General features: G+C 41.3%; 1 protein-coding gene across 1 annotated transcript; it reads right to left on the bottom strand.

Annotated features, from left to right (window-relative positions):
• Window positions 1-1,283: 1,283 nt before the first annotated feature.
• Window positions 1,284-15,094, bottom strand: ano2a (anoctamin 2a). The gene is made up of 27 exons (XM_070907873.1): window positions 14,948-15,094; window positions 14,433-14,738; window positions 12,980-13,075; window positions 12,553-12,725; window positions 12,092-12,146; window positions 11,932-11,983; window positions 11,722-11,777; window positions 11,386-11,433; window positions 10,919-10,983; window positions 10,325-10,459; window positions 10,078-10,238; window positions 9,475-9,557; window positions 9,099-9,110; window positions 8,330-8,404; window positions 8,140-8,196; window positions 7,474-7,548; window positions 6,715-6,916; window positions 5,864-5,975; window positions 5,714-5,771; window positions 5,523-5,623; window positions 5,247-5,407; window positions 4,979-5,131; window positions 4,702-4,754; window positions 3,553-3,731; window positions 3,233-3,338; window positions 2,109-2,700; window positions 1,284-1,988 (listed from the first exon to the last, which is right to left on the bottom strand). Exons 1-27 carry the CDS (start codon window positions 15,092-15,094, stop codon window positions 1,321-1,323), a joined length of 3,981 nt encoding a protein of 1,326 aa, XP_070763974.1. The 3' UTR covers window positions 1,284-1,320.
• Window positions 15,095-16,609: the final 1,515 nt, after the last annotated feature.

Below are 16,609 nucleotides of genomic sequence, written 5' to 3'. Positions count from 1 at the left end.
CCTGCAAGAATTCCCGTGGAATGCTGGGAAGCCCCCACAAAGGCCCCATTCACTGGTGGGGCAGGGGAGGAGGAGCCAGTGCAGGTTATGGATAAAGGAGAAAAAGGGACTTTCATACACAAAGAGAAAGATCACTCTGCATAAATAGCCGCCTGGGTTAATAACAAACATATCAATACAAATCAAAGTGACCTCAGTTACAGTGAACTGTTTACCCTGCTCAGTTTCTGTGGGGAAAATTGGAATTTCTGGCAATTAATTACAATCAGGAGGTGTTTCTTTTTTATGCTGTTGCAAAAGAACTTTGAAAATGTCAGGTTTCAGAGGGACACTAAAGTAAAACAACACATCACTGAGCATCCATATTAGAATACAGGACACTGGATCATTTCTTAGTGTTTCCCCATACACCACAAGGGGGCAACAGAGACAACACAATAGTTCTATTAGTGTTGACACTGCAGCCATCTCCCAATTAGGATTTACTAGTGGCATGTTATGAATGTTGTGTAGTTGTTGTTGTTGTTGTTGTTGTTGTTGTTGGCCTCATGTTAACGACTTTGTTCAGCTTGCCATCTCTGAAAAGAAGAACCTCTGGATGTGTGATGTTATTTGTCACCTCTTATTTCTGCTGATTATGCATAAATATAAAATAAATGTAAGTGTCGGTAATCAAAGATAACATGGCTGAAATGCAACATAAATCAACCCATGAGAGTTCAGAAGGAAAAACAGATATCAAAAATATGTCCTTCTTTTATTATCATTTTACATTTTTTATATATCAAAACCTCTAAAAATAAACAGTAGATCTACAAGCATAACTGTTGATACTAGCTGTGCTGTATATATTTCCATCTTCCTCTGGTCTACAAGGCAGCACTGCTGCATGTGTGGGACTGAAAATAACAGAGGAGCAGTGGCTACTGAGCTGTGTGGGTGGGCAAAAACAAACCAACAAAAAAACAACAAACAAAAAAAACAAAAACAAAAAAGGAATAGAAAGTTCCAGTTCCAGTGGTATTTGTTTCGGGCACGGCAGGGAGAGTTTCAGTCCTTCTCTGAATTGTCCAGCACTCCCCTTATCAGGGTCAGCCCTAAACCACTGAGTGGTATAAACATCTCTGTGAAGATTAAGAGGATAAAAAGGACGTTCAGTTGATCTGGATGGTCTCTCTTCAGACCCCAGGTATTATGTATGCAGATAGGGAGGACAGACGGAGGGGTGAGGCTCCAGGCACCGACAGGAGAGGCTAATCTGGATAGTCCTCCTCCTCCCTCTGCCACCCTCTGTCCCTTTCCCTTGCCTTCCAGCTCTCCTCATACTGGTGTGTTATGCTTCAGTTCACTTGGGGAAGGAGGGATGCGGTCCCCCAGCTTTGTAAAGCTGGTGGAATGGCTAGGCTTGGTGGAGTGCTCCTCAGGACCGGGGGCTCTTTGTCGTGCAGGCAGGGTGGAGCACCGGGCTTTACCCCTTGAGCGAGGCTGTTGAGGCGGAGGGCCTTTCAGCGCGAATAGTTCACTGGGGGCTGTGGGCTGTTGGGCCGACGGGGACTGTGTGGGAAGTGGAGATGATGGTGACCCCGGTGTGTGTGGGGGAGAGAACCTGTTGGATGAGGCCGATAATGAAGAGCCCAGTGGAACCAAGGGAGTAAGTGTGGCCGTCTGCTGGAACCTCGTGAGGCTGGTGGAGTGGCTGGGCCGTGGCAGGCTGTAACAAGCCTCAGCCCCTCTGTGGCGGGAAGGCAGGGTGGAGCAGCGGGCCTTTGCCCTTGAGCCTTGCTCTCTGGGAGGAGGGGCAATCAGCGAGAAGAGCCTAGTGTCAATATCTGGTGTTGTGATTTCTGCTCTGGAGCTCTTCAGACTCTGTGATGAGCCTCTTTTAGATGACGGATGTGACGGAGGCTCCTGCTCTTTCTGGTATTCCTGTTGGGAGCCTGAGCGGGGAAGTTCTGTAACTCCAGCTGTACTCGACGAGGGCTCTTCATCTGCATGACAAGACATAGAAAAATGGATCACAACACACAAACAAGACAGAATTACTTTACAGAAAAGATTACACATGATAAAACATGTAGTGCGACTTGAAGAAAGTTTCCTCCTCTCACCTAAGAGGCCCATCTCACTCATGAAGGCGTCCAGATCGACAGTAAAATTCTCCTGCTCTTCTGCCATCACTTCCTTTTCTTCTTCCTCTCTTTGTCCTCTTTCCATGTTTTCTTCTCCCCCATCTTGCTCATTATCCCCCTTTCCATCTTCTTCATTTACCTCTCCATCTTTTTCCTTTTCTCCCCTTTCTACCTCCACGACCAAGCCCACATCTTCTCCTTCACCTCCTCGTTCTTCCAGTTGTTTTTCTTCAACTTCTTCAAATGACTTCCCAACCTCTGGATCACTGTCACTGGTCCTTCTGTGTTCATCCAGATTGATCTCAACCCCTTCCTCCTCCTCCACCTCCTCCACCTCCTCCACTTGCTGCTGCTCTTGTTCCTCCGGTGGTGCCTCCACCACAATGTCTATGTTGGTGGGGAAGCAGGGGATGGAGCGTTTTGGGGAGTGAGATTTGGCACGTGCTTCTTGGTCTTGATTCAGCAAAAACTCCATCAGCATCATGTTCTCTTTCTTCAGCTGTTCCCGCAGGGATCGTGGTACGTCTGGGATCATCCAGGCAACCAACATGCTGAGGAACATGGCAAGGTTCTGTAGGGACAAAGATAAGGAAAGGTTTTTTTTCTTGCAATGTACTGTATCGTTACATTTAAAGACGATGCTTGGAGTTTATGCTTCTCAAGTTACATGTTAATCACATTTTTCACAGGATACACATTTCTAGGTTTAATAGGTTTAATTAGCTGCGAAAGATGGTTAATTGGTCTTTAATCTACAGGGATGCACAGCTCCACCAGATTGGTATCGGGGTGATATTGATCTCATTAAGCTGATTGGGTATCAGCCAGCCGTGACTGATCCATGAACCACGATGTGCCAGCAATAGACACACAATGATGAAGAGCGAGTGAAGCAAGATTTTGAAAAGATAGGCCTTTGCTTCAGGGTTTGTTGACAGAGACATAAAAGTGCTAAAACTAAATGTGCACACCTGCCATTAACGAAAGCCATATATCTAATGGGTGCAAAGGTGTTCTTGGATTTGAGAAAGAAAGACTTGGATCAGACACCACTTTTTAGACTGACATTAACATACCCACAATTGTAAATATTATTTTCCTACCTGGAAGAATATTACAAAGGCCAGTTTTGCAGCCAGGACAGACCAGTACTGTTTAGAGAAGGTGTAGGGATCTGGGTCCCAGGGTGGGTCTCTGTAGTCCTTATACCTGAAAAACACAGACATCGTGATAATTAGCAAGGAGGTACCTGGAGCAACACAGTAATTCTTAGAAAGATCTGCCTCAGTAAAAACCCTGCTATAAATGCCACATTTTACAGTTTCTGAAACCTCCAGACAAGTTTGGGATTTAGGTAAAGTAAGAGTTAAGCTGCTGGGCTGAAGGATTTAAAGGAAAATCCAGGTCAAGGAGTCACTCTGACCTGCACATGGAGACTCCGGTGATGAGGGTGGTGGTGGGCGCAGTGCCCAGTGGGAAGTTGCTGACATTAAAGTAGGACAGCGAGTGCTCTGTGTAGCCATTCATGGTGCCATTTACATTGTACATGTACTGGTAAACCATTCGTGGGACAAACTCTGACGTGAAGGAGATGACAAACGCCTGAGAAGACAAACAAGGAGGGGAAATGACAACACTGTATTATGATACATCATGTAACATGTTAGTGCAGGCACGTCAACAAGTTATCATCTATATTCAACTGTATAGGCTAAAAGGTAATTTGATACAAATGAGTTTACATCAAAATTATCTACCTACTACAACTACATTAATGTCCATAATATCTTTTGTGAATTCTCTCCATAGAGCTGAACCACAATATCTAAAGGTTATTTTCACAACATTTACATTGAATTAATGAGTGCATTTAGAAACACTTTTAACAGCATTTTTATTATATTTGTGAGGCCACACATTATTGTGTTATATGTTATATATCAAGTTTTGCTGAGCAACTTGAGCTCAAATATTAACACATATTGGGTTTGGACCATGAATTATCTTTTCTTGTACTTCAAACTAGCTTTCTGTAACATTTTGTAAAATTATTACAATGTAGTTATCAGTTTTTGTGCTTTCAGAGTGTTGATTGATTTTCTAACTATTGAACGTTGTAGCAAAGAAGTGTAGCAATGCACCAACAAAGGCAAATAAGAAGACTGCCAGCTAGCAAACATGAATGTTAATTCATTCATGCAAATTATTTAAAAAAAAACTGCTTTGCAAATATTTTACGAGTGAGGAAATGCTTTCGACACATTTGTTAGATCTCAAGGATACACACAATGCATGACTTTGAATGTTAACATCATGTTAACATTCAAAAAGCTTAAACACATGATGGGGATCCACTGGCTCTTTAAAAATTGACTCAAGACAATGAAATGAAATGAAAACAAAAAGATAAAAACTTTACTCTAAAGACTAGATGAACTTTTCACTTGTAACGTCACACTCAGAGATGTCAGTTCATGACTTGAAGTAAATTGTTGTGCACAAGTTAGACATTCTCTGCCAGAGGTCAAAGGTCTCGGGCACAGTAGACATAAACACTCACTCACACACTTACATTGGTAATAACAGAGAACTTGCTGATTCCACAGAGAATGTTGTACCAAATCCCTGGAGATAGCATGTGCATGAAAAGAGACAAAGTGGGAAAGGGAAGTGTGTCCGTGTGTTTTGTATTTGTGTAAAGGAAAGTGACAGACAGACAGACACGGAGACAAAGAGACAAAAATGGAGGGGCAGAGTGGAAAAGAGAGTGATTAAAAGTTCCAGGATAGCTTGTTTCACATTCACTCAGAGACTGACAGAGCAGACATGTTCTTAAGTGTGATCTGTACCTATGTCTTTACACCTCACGGCATCAGGCCGTCGGATCTCGGTCACAAATTTTGCAGCATCGAGGCGAATCTCAATGACGTTGTTGAGCAGAGCGAACGCTGGCGCCAGCGGGAAGGAGGCCACGAACAGAGACACGAACCCGTACTGGATTACTGTAAATGTTAATACACACAGGCAAAGAGGCACACATGGTTAAAAGATAACATTGTGTGATTGCAGTAGTGAGTGACTCAGTGGACAAAAGAGGAAGCAAGAGACTAGACTCACTCATTTCCATGTACTCTGGGGTCACGCCTTCAAAGGGTTCAAGGGTGAAGTCTTTGTCAAACTGTTGCTTTGGTCTCTTCTCTTCTTCATTCTCCTCATTTTCTGCCGCTCGCTTCTTTCCTTTTTCTTCCTGTATAGTTCTGTACATCTTTTTCAGCTTACTGCAAAAAAAAAAAAAAAACAGAGGTTAGAATCAGAGCAAAGATAGCATAGACTGGAAAATTGGTAAATTAAGCAATTTTGTGAGAAACGTCTCACAAAAACATATATACATACGGTATGAGAACCTCGAACACATTGTTTTGGATGAGCTGCTTTCCGAGCATAATCATGCTGAGCTGGATACACAGCTCGATGAGGCAGCCTGGTGGGGCGCACTGTGGGAAAAACAGCACACATTTACTCAAGACTATGATGCACATTTACTGTACATGTACATACACATAAACAATAACCACCGAACCCACCTCCTCCATGCGATAGTCTCCAAAGACATAAACATAATCGCCAGGCCGCCCAGCAAACCTGTATGAAGGGAGGACCAGGTCACATGATAAGAAATAAAGACTGACGATAGTAAGAAGTGAGTGAAGTAAGATTTGATAAAAGATACACACCTGCCCTTGAAGAAGGCCACATAGAAAATAGGTGCAAAGGCGTTCATGGACTTAAGAAAGAAAGACTTAAAGATCAGCCTCTCTTCAAACTCTTCCTTTGTCTTTGGAAGCTCTATTGGAAAGGAGACACATCATGTTAGACACACTTGCTCATAATGGTATGTTTCAATCACAATGTCTAACTTTCATCCAAAGTCGTGCTTCCTACATAACATGACAGTGTTACAGTTTATTTCATCGTGTGTGTTTTAGAACTACAGAATCTAATGCATACAGTCAAACTAAAAATGAACTTAACTACAACTTAACACACAGTATTCCAGGGGCAGCACATTTACCATCATAAAGTCCATGTCTATGATAGCAGCTAAAGATCAATGAACATCTTATTCTGTTTTTTTTGGTCATAGAACTATTGATATGTCTCAAAAACAATAACAAAATTGTTTAGCCTCTTTAAAAGGCAAAGTCTGTGATACAAAGAAGAAACATATGCAAAAAAAACTAGATTTAAGATCTTTCTTGCTAGATAGAATGGACGACAGTAAAGTTCTTCTCAAAGCTTCACTTCTCAGTGTTTACAGCATAATGCTATGGGGAAATAATGAATTTCATATCTTTTCAGTGCCCATTTGGTTTGTTGCTCCCTATATTGAGCAACATATGTTTTTATTGAAGGTGGAGCAGTCAGCTGGTCAGCTGATCTTTTTACTCCACCACCATGTTGCCATATTCTGTCTACAGTTGGACATTTGTACAGCCAAAACGCAGAAGCACTAAACTAAAACTGTGAATCGTAAGGCTTCCATATTTAATGCTCTACTTTACTTTAACAGCATGAAATACAATACCCAGTTCAGTCAGCCACACAGCGATCGCTCCATAGACCTCTTCCAACACCAGGACGACCAGCATGTTCAGGATGATGCCTGTGGTGGTGACGGTCATCCTCACGCTGGCCTTGGCTTCAGGATCAGGGTTCATGGACCACACACTTAACATGCAGATGCGATAAACTGCCACCCCGAACACTGCTGAGAAGGTTACGAAGATCTGAACACACACAACATTAAAAAGTTAGATGACAAGACTCTGGTTGAAAAGAAAATTTGTTTTCTTTGATGGCAATTCTTTATGATGATAGTGTGTTTTTAATATTTGGTAAATATCCATTTTTATATTTTTCTTCTTCTTATCTCTTTTTTTGTGTCACCATTATCACTGTTATCTTTAGGTTTTATTTTATTTTAATATGGACTCTAATGTCTGGACTAAAGTGGCATGATTAACACAATAAAAACTGTTGCTAGTACTAATTTAGGGTCACTAGCGTTGACACTAGATTGATATATATAATATAATATGGGAAACAGTGAGGAAATTATGTAGATAAATAGACTTGTGTACATAAATTGACAAACTATTATAATTATTAACAATTATACAATTATTTCTGTGACATGCCCGATATCTTCACAAAAAAACAATCATATAATATTGTGTGATATGAAAGCATTATAAGATTAAAAGGGTGATCAACAAGAAGACAGATAGAGGTTTGAAAAGTGATAACATTAACATAAATGAGTGTATGAACATAAATGCCGTACCAGAAATAGTAAGGTGGACACATTGATGAGATAACCTGACAGGTGATCCTCAATGTCCAGGGACTCTGGCTCTCGCTGTCAAGAAAAACATGCATATTAGATTGGGTAAACAAAAAAAAAAACCCACACACAGACACGTTGGTATACGGGTTAATGCATGTACATGTATGTGATGCGCAGTAATACTGAGCACCTGTTCCGGACACACACATTATGTTTTCTGTATGGCAGGTGCATGTTTGCCATCTGAAAGGACAGAAATCCCCTCCCCTTCTTCCTCTCCCTCCTCCCTTTTCTCTCTCCATCAGTAATCTGGGCTAATCTCAGGCAGGTAAGCAGCTTTGGACTCAACCACCCACTGTAGGTGAAGGGGGTTTCTTCTTCATGCACCGACATAAACTCATACAGACAGAGTTAGTCTGTAATAACTTGACTGTAGATGAAACATTTAGACGGGCTGTAAAATTTGCTCGTGTAGGAACAGTTCTTTATCTTCACTGAGTGTATTGTAATTGAATTGTATTGAAGAAGTGAGCTCCAAATTGGCTTTCGCTATGAAGCAAGTTTAAATCACCTCAGCGTAACAACCCCCCCCCCCCCCCCCCCCTTCCCCCAGAGCGTCTCTGTCCACATAATGTCCTATCACACAGAGCAGTGCAGTGATACCTGGGAGGCCAGCATCTGGTCTGTTTCTCCATCTATACCTTCCCCAGCTTGAGTCAACTGCCACAGAGTGAAAGTGAGAAAAATGTGTCAGTAAAAAGTTGTCAATTTAACTAAGTGTGCAGTTTGTGTTACAGGTCATAACATTGTATCAGAAAGACACAAAAATCACACACACTCTCGGATACAGTACCTTCTTCTTAGAATGTGCTTTCATCCTGGCTTTTTTCTCCTGTAGAGCTTCTTCATATTCAGGCCTCAGCTCCTCCTGCAGCACGCAAATGTACCACAAAGTAAGTGATCACATCCGCCACGAGACAAATCCTTGTAACACACTATTTTTTGTTTTAGCTATTCACAACTTAGTTACAGCTACAGAAATGACTGTCCAAAAGCTCCAAATTCACAGCTATATTCTCTGATATTTTGAAGGCTGTTGCCTGACATTTGCAGCTTTAGGTCGTGCCAGAGCTCATTGACCTCATATCTGCAGGGGGTGGTAGCCCGCAGCGGGACATGTTCAAGTTTTAGCCTCACAACATGATGTTACTCGGCAGTGGTTTTAACTCAAAAATATCGATATTTTCAAAGGCAGCAGACTGACTTTAATTGTATTTTACGTAAACATACATAAATGTTGTTGTTTCTTCATTAGAAGACACTATATATAGCACAGAATATGCTGTGAAGAGACAAATATGGAGAAAATGCAAAGAAACTGCTGATTAAGAATATGCTGATTGCAAATTAGCCCCACAAACCAATTCACAGTATACAAATTATTATAAACTGTGAAAGTACACAAAATTTGCATGCAAACTGATTGTTTAGATTATTGGAGTTGTATTCTCTGATTTTCAACCACTTTTAAATATTCCAATAACTACCAATACATGTAGAGTTTCTAAAAATAAAAACAAAAATAATACAGCTTCTTAAACCAGATTCTGAAACTTGCCCACCTGGACTCGCTCCTTCAGACCGAAGTAAATGAAAGAGAGACACAGAGAGAAACAGAGAGAGAGAGAGAGAGTTGTATTAGACTGTTTATATTGCAACTCTGCTGCGTCATCTTATCCAGCAAGTGCACTGCTTTAAGAACAGACCAATCCCATCACAGTGTGTTAATGCATGTATACATGGGTAGCCATGTTTACATCTGTGTTAGGGGCAGGGCACTGTTATGACACTAATGATAATCTGTAAGGCAAACCACAACTGATCTCTGTTGTAATGTTTGCCCCGGGTCACGAGGTTAACACCCTCAGTCCAACTGACTTGGCACACAGAACAGACTCAAAGTCATAATGACAAAGCAGTAAAGTCTTCTTGAACCACCTCCTCATCCTCTAAGCTCGTCAGGTCCCAGGTATGTTTCAGACACATCTGTCGCCTTTTCCAGTGCTCGAGGAAACAGGCAGCTACAAGAAGATACACAGAAGGAAAGTGTTGAAAATCATTGACTTTTTTGTTTGACCACACAAGAAAGTCTTATAACGTACAAGAATGTTTTCGAGCAACTTGTTCAACAGCTGCCCTGTGTGCCTTTGAGCAATGCAGTGAATCTGGAGTGTACTATATGCGGAGCAATGAAAGCAACGTTTTTAATATAGAAACATTGAGATGGTCTAACAAAAAATTAACTACCCGAGTTTGACACATATTCAGCCTCTGACAGTGACGGCTATGTGGGTATTTCAAAGGATTCAAAGCTGTATACTTACATAATATAACTCTACTAGAAGTCTTAGAAACATGCGTTAGCAATATATTAAGTCACAACATGTTTTGTTCTGCTGTCCAGGGCGCGCATAAGAGCAAGTTGCCTATGTGTATATCCTGGTTAAATAAATAAAGACTTATATAGATACCCAGGAGCTGTTCTATTGAAATATTCCTGTTGTAACATGATCAGGAAAGTGTACTAGAATGTATAGTTACCCCACAGAGACATGAAAATAGCAAAGAGGACAGTGGCTCCATTGTCGAACAGGTATGATGCTCGGGCGAGTGAGCACACCGTACTCAGATGCCAGTAGTCGCACACTCCATCGCACAGCGGACACATGGTGATGTTCAGGTTGTCATCACATGTCTCCTGGCTGAAAAACAACAGAGAATCATATGAGCACGATTATGATGATAATATAAATTACTTTTGAGGCTTGAAGAGTTTGTATCTGCCTACCTTGGCACATTGGCATCCACAGTGAATATGCCGTACAGGAAGACAATGATGCCCAGTACAGAGGGAGGGATGAGGAGCTGAGTATAAACACCCAGCCAGGCAAAATACAACCCAATCTGCTCTCCAAAGTACTTCCTGTTAAAATAAAGGCAACATATCAACATATCAATCAGATAGACAGTTGATTGGTCGGTCCAATTCTGGTCCAGAGTAGTAAACAGTATCTTCCCAGCTACAGTCCAGATTATTCCTGTGAAGTCTAGTGCAACATCATGTAAAAAAATTCCCTCAACCAACACTTTGGTCTGTGATACGGTCTCGCCAAAGTAATGGCTTCTTTTCCAATCCTAATGTTTATGCAAACCCTTTACACACTCACGAACCTGTGGGAATAATTACTTTTGATTGTAATATCTCTATGGCTTTTTCTCTGGCAGCATCATCAGGACAAACTTTACATATTGATACGTCTCTATAAACAGCAAAACCATCAGTGCATTTGTTAAGTTCAGCACTATTAGTGGCTGAACATTGCAGTCTCAAGCTATAGTTACAGCTAGACTTTTATTTTTGTTTGCACAAACTGCTCAGTACCTGATCAGGTCCACAGGCTGGTATTTATGCATGACTCCATAGTTAGCCCATTCTTCATGGAGGAGCTGAAGGAGCACATGACACAAAAGTAAAAGCCAGGTTAATAACAGTTAATAATAGAATAAAGATATGTGGCATCATTGTCAAGTTTTTTACAACAACTTAGCTTTGGATTATTCATATACTGCACTCCCAAAGATGTGTAAACAGACTTTTATGTGTACAATCGACCAACGTCTGCAGATTACACTCTCAAACTACTAATTTGAGTCACATTCATTCATTTGTTTCGGGTTGTAAAAAATTAAACATTTCTGATGTATTTGTGACAGGTCTGACAGGCCTGAGGGTCAACTGTGATGCCAGAGATTTGATCCTAAACCTGTTCCCGCCAAAGACTCCACTAATATTAGTAGTAGGGTAGTTTGAGAACACTCTCAGTCACATTTGTCAAATACTCAACTCACCTGTCTGTCATTTCGCTGATCTTTCCGTCCTCTCCTTGTGAACGACCCCTAAAGTAAAGAAAAGTTACCAGCTCTTTATATGAGACACACTGCCTTACAGTATGCCATATTTTATGCATAATCATAATGGTTTGGAACTGCAGTTGTCTATTAAAACTGTTCAGATTCTCCCCTTTTCCCCCATTTATCTCCATGAACGTCATACTGTAAATATATTGACAAAGATGTCCTATATGATACAATAAGGTCCTTTTTGTACAACAGATATAGCACATGATATGATGTATGAATAGTCTTTGAGCTAATTGTCCAGGTTGCTATTTCTGTTACACTCACATCATGCAGAGGGAAGGCAGAGTCGTAGACACCCCGAGCCAATAATGAGTTGATGCCTTATGACACAAAGAGGAAGTGGAACACAGCGTCACGGACACGTTCAGTTTTGTGACCGATAGCATACGAGCACAGGCAGCATGAAATTTGACTGACAGCATGCATATGAAGGGTATGAAAAAGAATAAAACCACAGCAAAAGTTAGACCTCACCAGTGGTTTGGCAAGTTTGTCTGCAGGTAGTGCGTGAAATAATCTCAGCCACCTAGACGCAAACATAGCATGGCACAAATAGTATCAGGCACATGTGCAAAACATAAACAAAATATTCCTCATAACAATAAAATTAGAAGATATTTATTTCTGGACTCACTATTCTGCTGCGTGTTGCATTGTCAAATACGGTTTCTGTTGAGTTGATGTCATACCTGCAGGAAATGACAAGAAGCAGTCACAGGCCAGATGTGAGCGTTCGATATTAACGATAGACTTCACCAAAGTTATGTTTTTGGTCTTTCTGTTTTTCAGAATCTCGTCACCTTCTGTGTCCCAGTAGCACACAGATTTAAGATAAATCGCAGACACAATTCACATTTCAGTAGTGTCAACAGTAAAAATTCAATTTAGGTGAGAGCTCCACCATGTCATGATAAGGATGATAAAAGCACACAGCCTGCAGGTGATTTAGATATTAGGGTGTTATCTAACTCGCTAACCATGACTGAACTAAGAGGCATGTGTGTCCCCGGCCAAGGGCGACTCCTAAAGTGGGTTGGTGTTTTGATACCATTCCTCTACATGTGCACGTGTGAGCGTGACAGTCCAGGTACTCACAGGTGGAGCTTGTCTCTGATAAAAGGGTGTTTGAGGGTTTTGAAATGGACGTGGGTCTGTGAGTCTCTGTGGATGTCAAAGTCAGGGACGTCTGGTTGAAACGGTGTGTTGACTTTGGTCGCTATGGAGTCCCAGATCCCAGCGATGCCCATCCGTTTCCGCAGTTCACATTTCTGCTCAATGGAAACATACACGGAAAACAGATTGATCAAATCTACTCAGTCACACTATGTTGTATTTACGACACTGCACATATCTGTCCCATCACAAGTATTCATGTCACATTCTACAGCTTAGTCTTTAAAATGGGATTGTGCAACCAAATTAATCATATGCAAATGTTAAAAAATATGTTATAAAAAATAGAAAATAGAAGATAATAGTATTAAAGACCAGAACGTGTTAATGACTGTGTCGAAGTGCTGACCTTTTTCACAGCGACTTTGATCTTCTGAAGCTCTGCTTCTCGACTGAGTATTGGCCATGGGATGTGCAGCCGAATGAACCCTATGCCGTTAGACCTCTGCACATAAACACACAGGTAAATATGAAAAGTGAACATAAAAAGGGATTATTGCAGGCTCATACGGATAGATTAACTGTGTATTTGTCTTCTTCATTCTCTTTGTCTTTGCATTCAAGTGCTCCTGCTACTTGTCTTGAGACAGCCAGATGAGCCTTCTCTAAACCTGTAAGTATGCTACTTTGTGTTATAATGAGGCTGTTTTGAAGGGAATCCCATTATTTCAAGCCCAGAACCTCAAATCCTTCAAAGAATAGAAAAAGAATGCAGTGTATTTTTGAACAGGTACCTGAAAGCCACCATAATGTAGCCATTAATCAATTGTGATCATGTGAAAGGTGTTAAGCTATTACTTAGCTTCTGGACTGCTGAATTACAACCTGCCCATGCCAATGACCTGTAATGACCTTAGTACACCTCTAATGTTACCACAGGACAATATAAATAAAAACAAAATCACTGCAAGATCCTTGATAGGAGATTCGTTTAGGTTAAAAGATGCTACAACGTTTTACCACTATGAGGAAGATCATTTCCACAGTTTAGCTGCAAAGTGAGATTGTACAAACTTAATTGCACATTCATGAGGAAACTCCCTACACAAACAACACAACTGAGCATATTCATTCCCTGATCCACAACGCTAAATATTCAAATTAATCCTTCACTGTTCAGTTCCCGAAACGTTAGTCCTAATCGTATTTGGCAGACAGATACAGATACACACTCTGATACAGTACACAATGACCACTCAGCGCCCCCCCCCACACACACTCTACCCTTTCAATCAAAATTAAACCCACCAATCGCCCCCCATATCCATTCATGTGCCAGCACGCACACTTCCGAGTAGTGGATCACTCTCTAATAAGGCCCTATAATCTGCCCTTTGGCTTCACACTCACGGTCAGCGGTCTTAATCTTCAACCAAAACAGCAGCTGATTTAACACACAAGCGTCTCACAACCACATAGACACAAACACATAAACATGCATGCGCACACATACACACATACAGAATACCAAAAAACAAACGCACACACTTGCACACACAGTACAGTCCATGACAAAAGACATGCAACCTACTTCTCATTGTTATCATTGTTGTTATTGTTACTATAATATCCTATAATATACTGATATTTAAAAAGTTCTCTCTTTAATTGTGTGTGCAGGCACATCCTCCAACTTCAAGGGACAGACTGAGTCTTATCCTCCACCTGTTTGGCAGACGTCCAATCACAGGATTTGTGGTCACATCACTTAAGGACGTCTCTGACCCATAAATGTCTATTGGAGTGTACAGTAGGTGAAAAAAAACAATCATGGTGAAAGCACTGTAAAAGCAGACACACACCTCTTTATCACGCTCAATCTGTACTCCAGCTTCCAGTAGTCCAGCTTCAAACTCCTCCCTCATTAAAGCCTTTTCCTCGTCAGACAGCTTCGACTCCTCCACATCTCCTGCAGGGGCACCTGCCTCCCCAGACTCTACTTCCGTTTCCCACCGGCCCGTTATCTGTATTGGTATACTCCCATTGGATGCAATGGAAAGGCGTCCCTTGGATGCCCACCGTTTTTTGTATTTGTAGCAAAGGACGTAGTCCACTTTTCTCTTGCCATCAGCGAAAAAAAGCCCAGGGCCTAGATCGATGCCGGACTCCTACGCAAACACACAAAAGCACACACACAGGTAATTAAGCGAGGTAAGCGATGAGGATTACAAGTAGCGAATTTAGGGAGTACTATGCATTAGGGAGCATGGCAATTGGGCAAAGCTCCATGTGTGTCAGCTCAGGGAGGTGAAGCCTGAGCTGAGAGAGAGAGAGCTGACATGTATGTATGAGTGGGTGCATTCAGAGGAGAGCGTACCGGAAGAGGGGACTCGTCATTGTGAGGGGGGTTGATAGGGCCTCCATTGGCGGCATCAAGCCCAAGCCCGGACAGCGATCGGGCCAATGAAACAAGCTTCGCCGAGTGAATGGACGACGACTCACTCATTTCTGTGGTGACAGGCATACGTTCTTTTCCGTTTCATCCCTCTGATGGTACATGAAAAGAAAAACAGGAGCTCAGTACATACATTCCTCCCAGTAGGATCAGAATATTTTGACACATTTGTGATCTTTTTGGTTTGTGACCCCTTAAAGCGAAGCGAACAGCAGAGCAAAGTCTGAAAAAATGAACATGTTAATATCGAAGCCCATTAATGCCACCTACATTTTTTCTGATAGTTTTCTCTCTAATTTTAGGTCATAATTATGAGGGGGAAAAAAACTGTGGATTCTTTTTTTTCTCCAGTGGCAGAAATGTGCTTCCATTTGTTCAACATCTGGAGACCCTTCAGAATGATCTTGCAACCTCTCTTGTGGGTCCCGAGTCGCTAGTTGGGAACCACTATTACCATACAAATGAAAAGGTTTTCTTTCATTTAAATTTGATAATGCCCAGTGGCCGTTACTTGTTTAGATACGCCGAGCCAGAGACAAACATTGCAGATTCATTTTAAGTTGATTTTACTTTCAAATATCGTGCTTGAAAACACCACACAGTAGTAGCTGTTTTAGACTGACAGATCAACTGTGAGTCAAAGTTAAGCTGTCTCATCTCTTTTTTACCCAAATGAAGCTGTAGGCTCAGATTAAGCTCACGCTGCAATCCAAGCGGGACCTTTTACAATCTGTTGGGGTAATTTGGTCACTGGGCTCATTCTTTAGAGATAAAGAATGAAGTGTTGAGAGACAACTCAGTCTCACACTACCAGAAGCACATGTGTGTGTCCCCAGGCTTGAATCCACAGACATAAAATATGAAAAAGTGCACAAAATGACACAGCTCTTCTTAAAATGTACACTTCAGTTTCTCAACTGTTCCTCAAATTTAGAAGCACCAAAATAGGTCTGATAGGTCTGTGCACTACTTGTGTGTTTTCTGTCCCTGCAGATGATAAGACTTGTCTGTCAGTGAAAGACATTCATTTGACTGGGGAGAGAATTGTGATATATATATATATATATATATATATATATATATATATATATATATATTCATATATATATATATTCAAAGGCTTTGTCAGCCCCCTGATATCACGTCAAATCTGCTTCCTTCCAAATGCTTTCGAACATAAACAGGGACTCATCTTTCATAGTTTGTGGTCATCACAGGTTGTCCGTGATTCTATCAGTGAGGCTGACATTGTTACTATTGCTTCAGATTTCACACCTTGGTTGAGAGCAATAGCAGTCTCTCACTTTTCAGACACTTTTCATCGCATGGTTGCAGTTTACACATTTCAATACGTGATGCAAGTCTTTTCTGAGGCCTCGCAGTTAGGGGTTGATTAATTCAGGAAACTATGAATGTATACGGTGGTGTTAATCTAAGTAATCCTGAGTCACTTAAGTGATCAGCTAGTAAGAAGGGAAAGCTACACATTTGAGCCATTTAGTAGACACCTGTAAGTATAGGTGCCATACAGATTCCTCCGTCATTATGTGTTATTGCAGGTGAGAGAGAGAGAGGGGAACGCAT

The sequence above is a fragment of the Enoplosus armatus genome, chromosome 6 (assembly GCF_043641665.1).
Source record: "Enoplosus armatus isolate fEnoArm2 chromosome 6, fEnoArm2.hap1, whole genome shotgun sequence".
Lineage (NCBI taxonomy): Eukaryota > Metazoa > Chordata > Actinopteri > Centrarchiformes > Enoplosidae > Enoplosus > Enoplosus armatus.
Note: the sequence above shows the minus strand (reverse complement) of the source record. Positions and strands in the feature narration are given on the sequence as shown.

Excerpts from the sequence above, each read along its gene's own strand:
- ano2a (XM_070907873.1), bottom strand. The coding sequence starts at position 15,094 with ATGCCTGTCACCACAGAAATGAGTGAGTCGTCGTCCATTCACTCGGCG. Across the intron at positions 14,739-14,947 it reads ATGACGAGTCCCCTCTTCCG|GAGTCCGGCATCGATCTAGG; the intron begins GTACGCTCTCCT and ends GTGTTTGCGTAG. Across the intron at positions 6,917-7,473 it reads TGTCCACCTTACTATTTCTG|ATCTTCGTAACCTTCTCAGC; the intron begins GTACGGCATTTA and ends GTGTGTGTTCAG.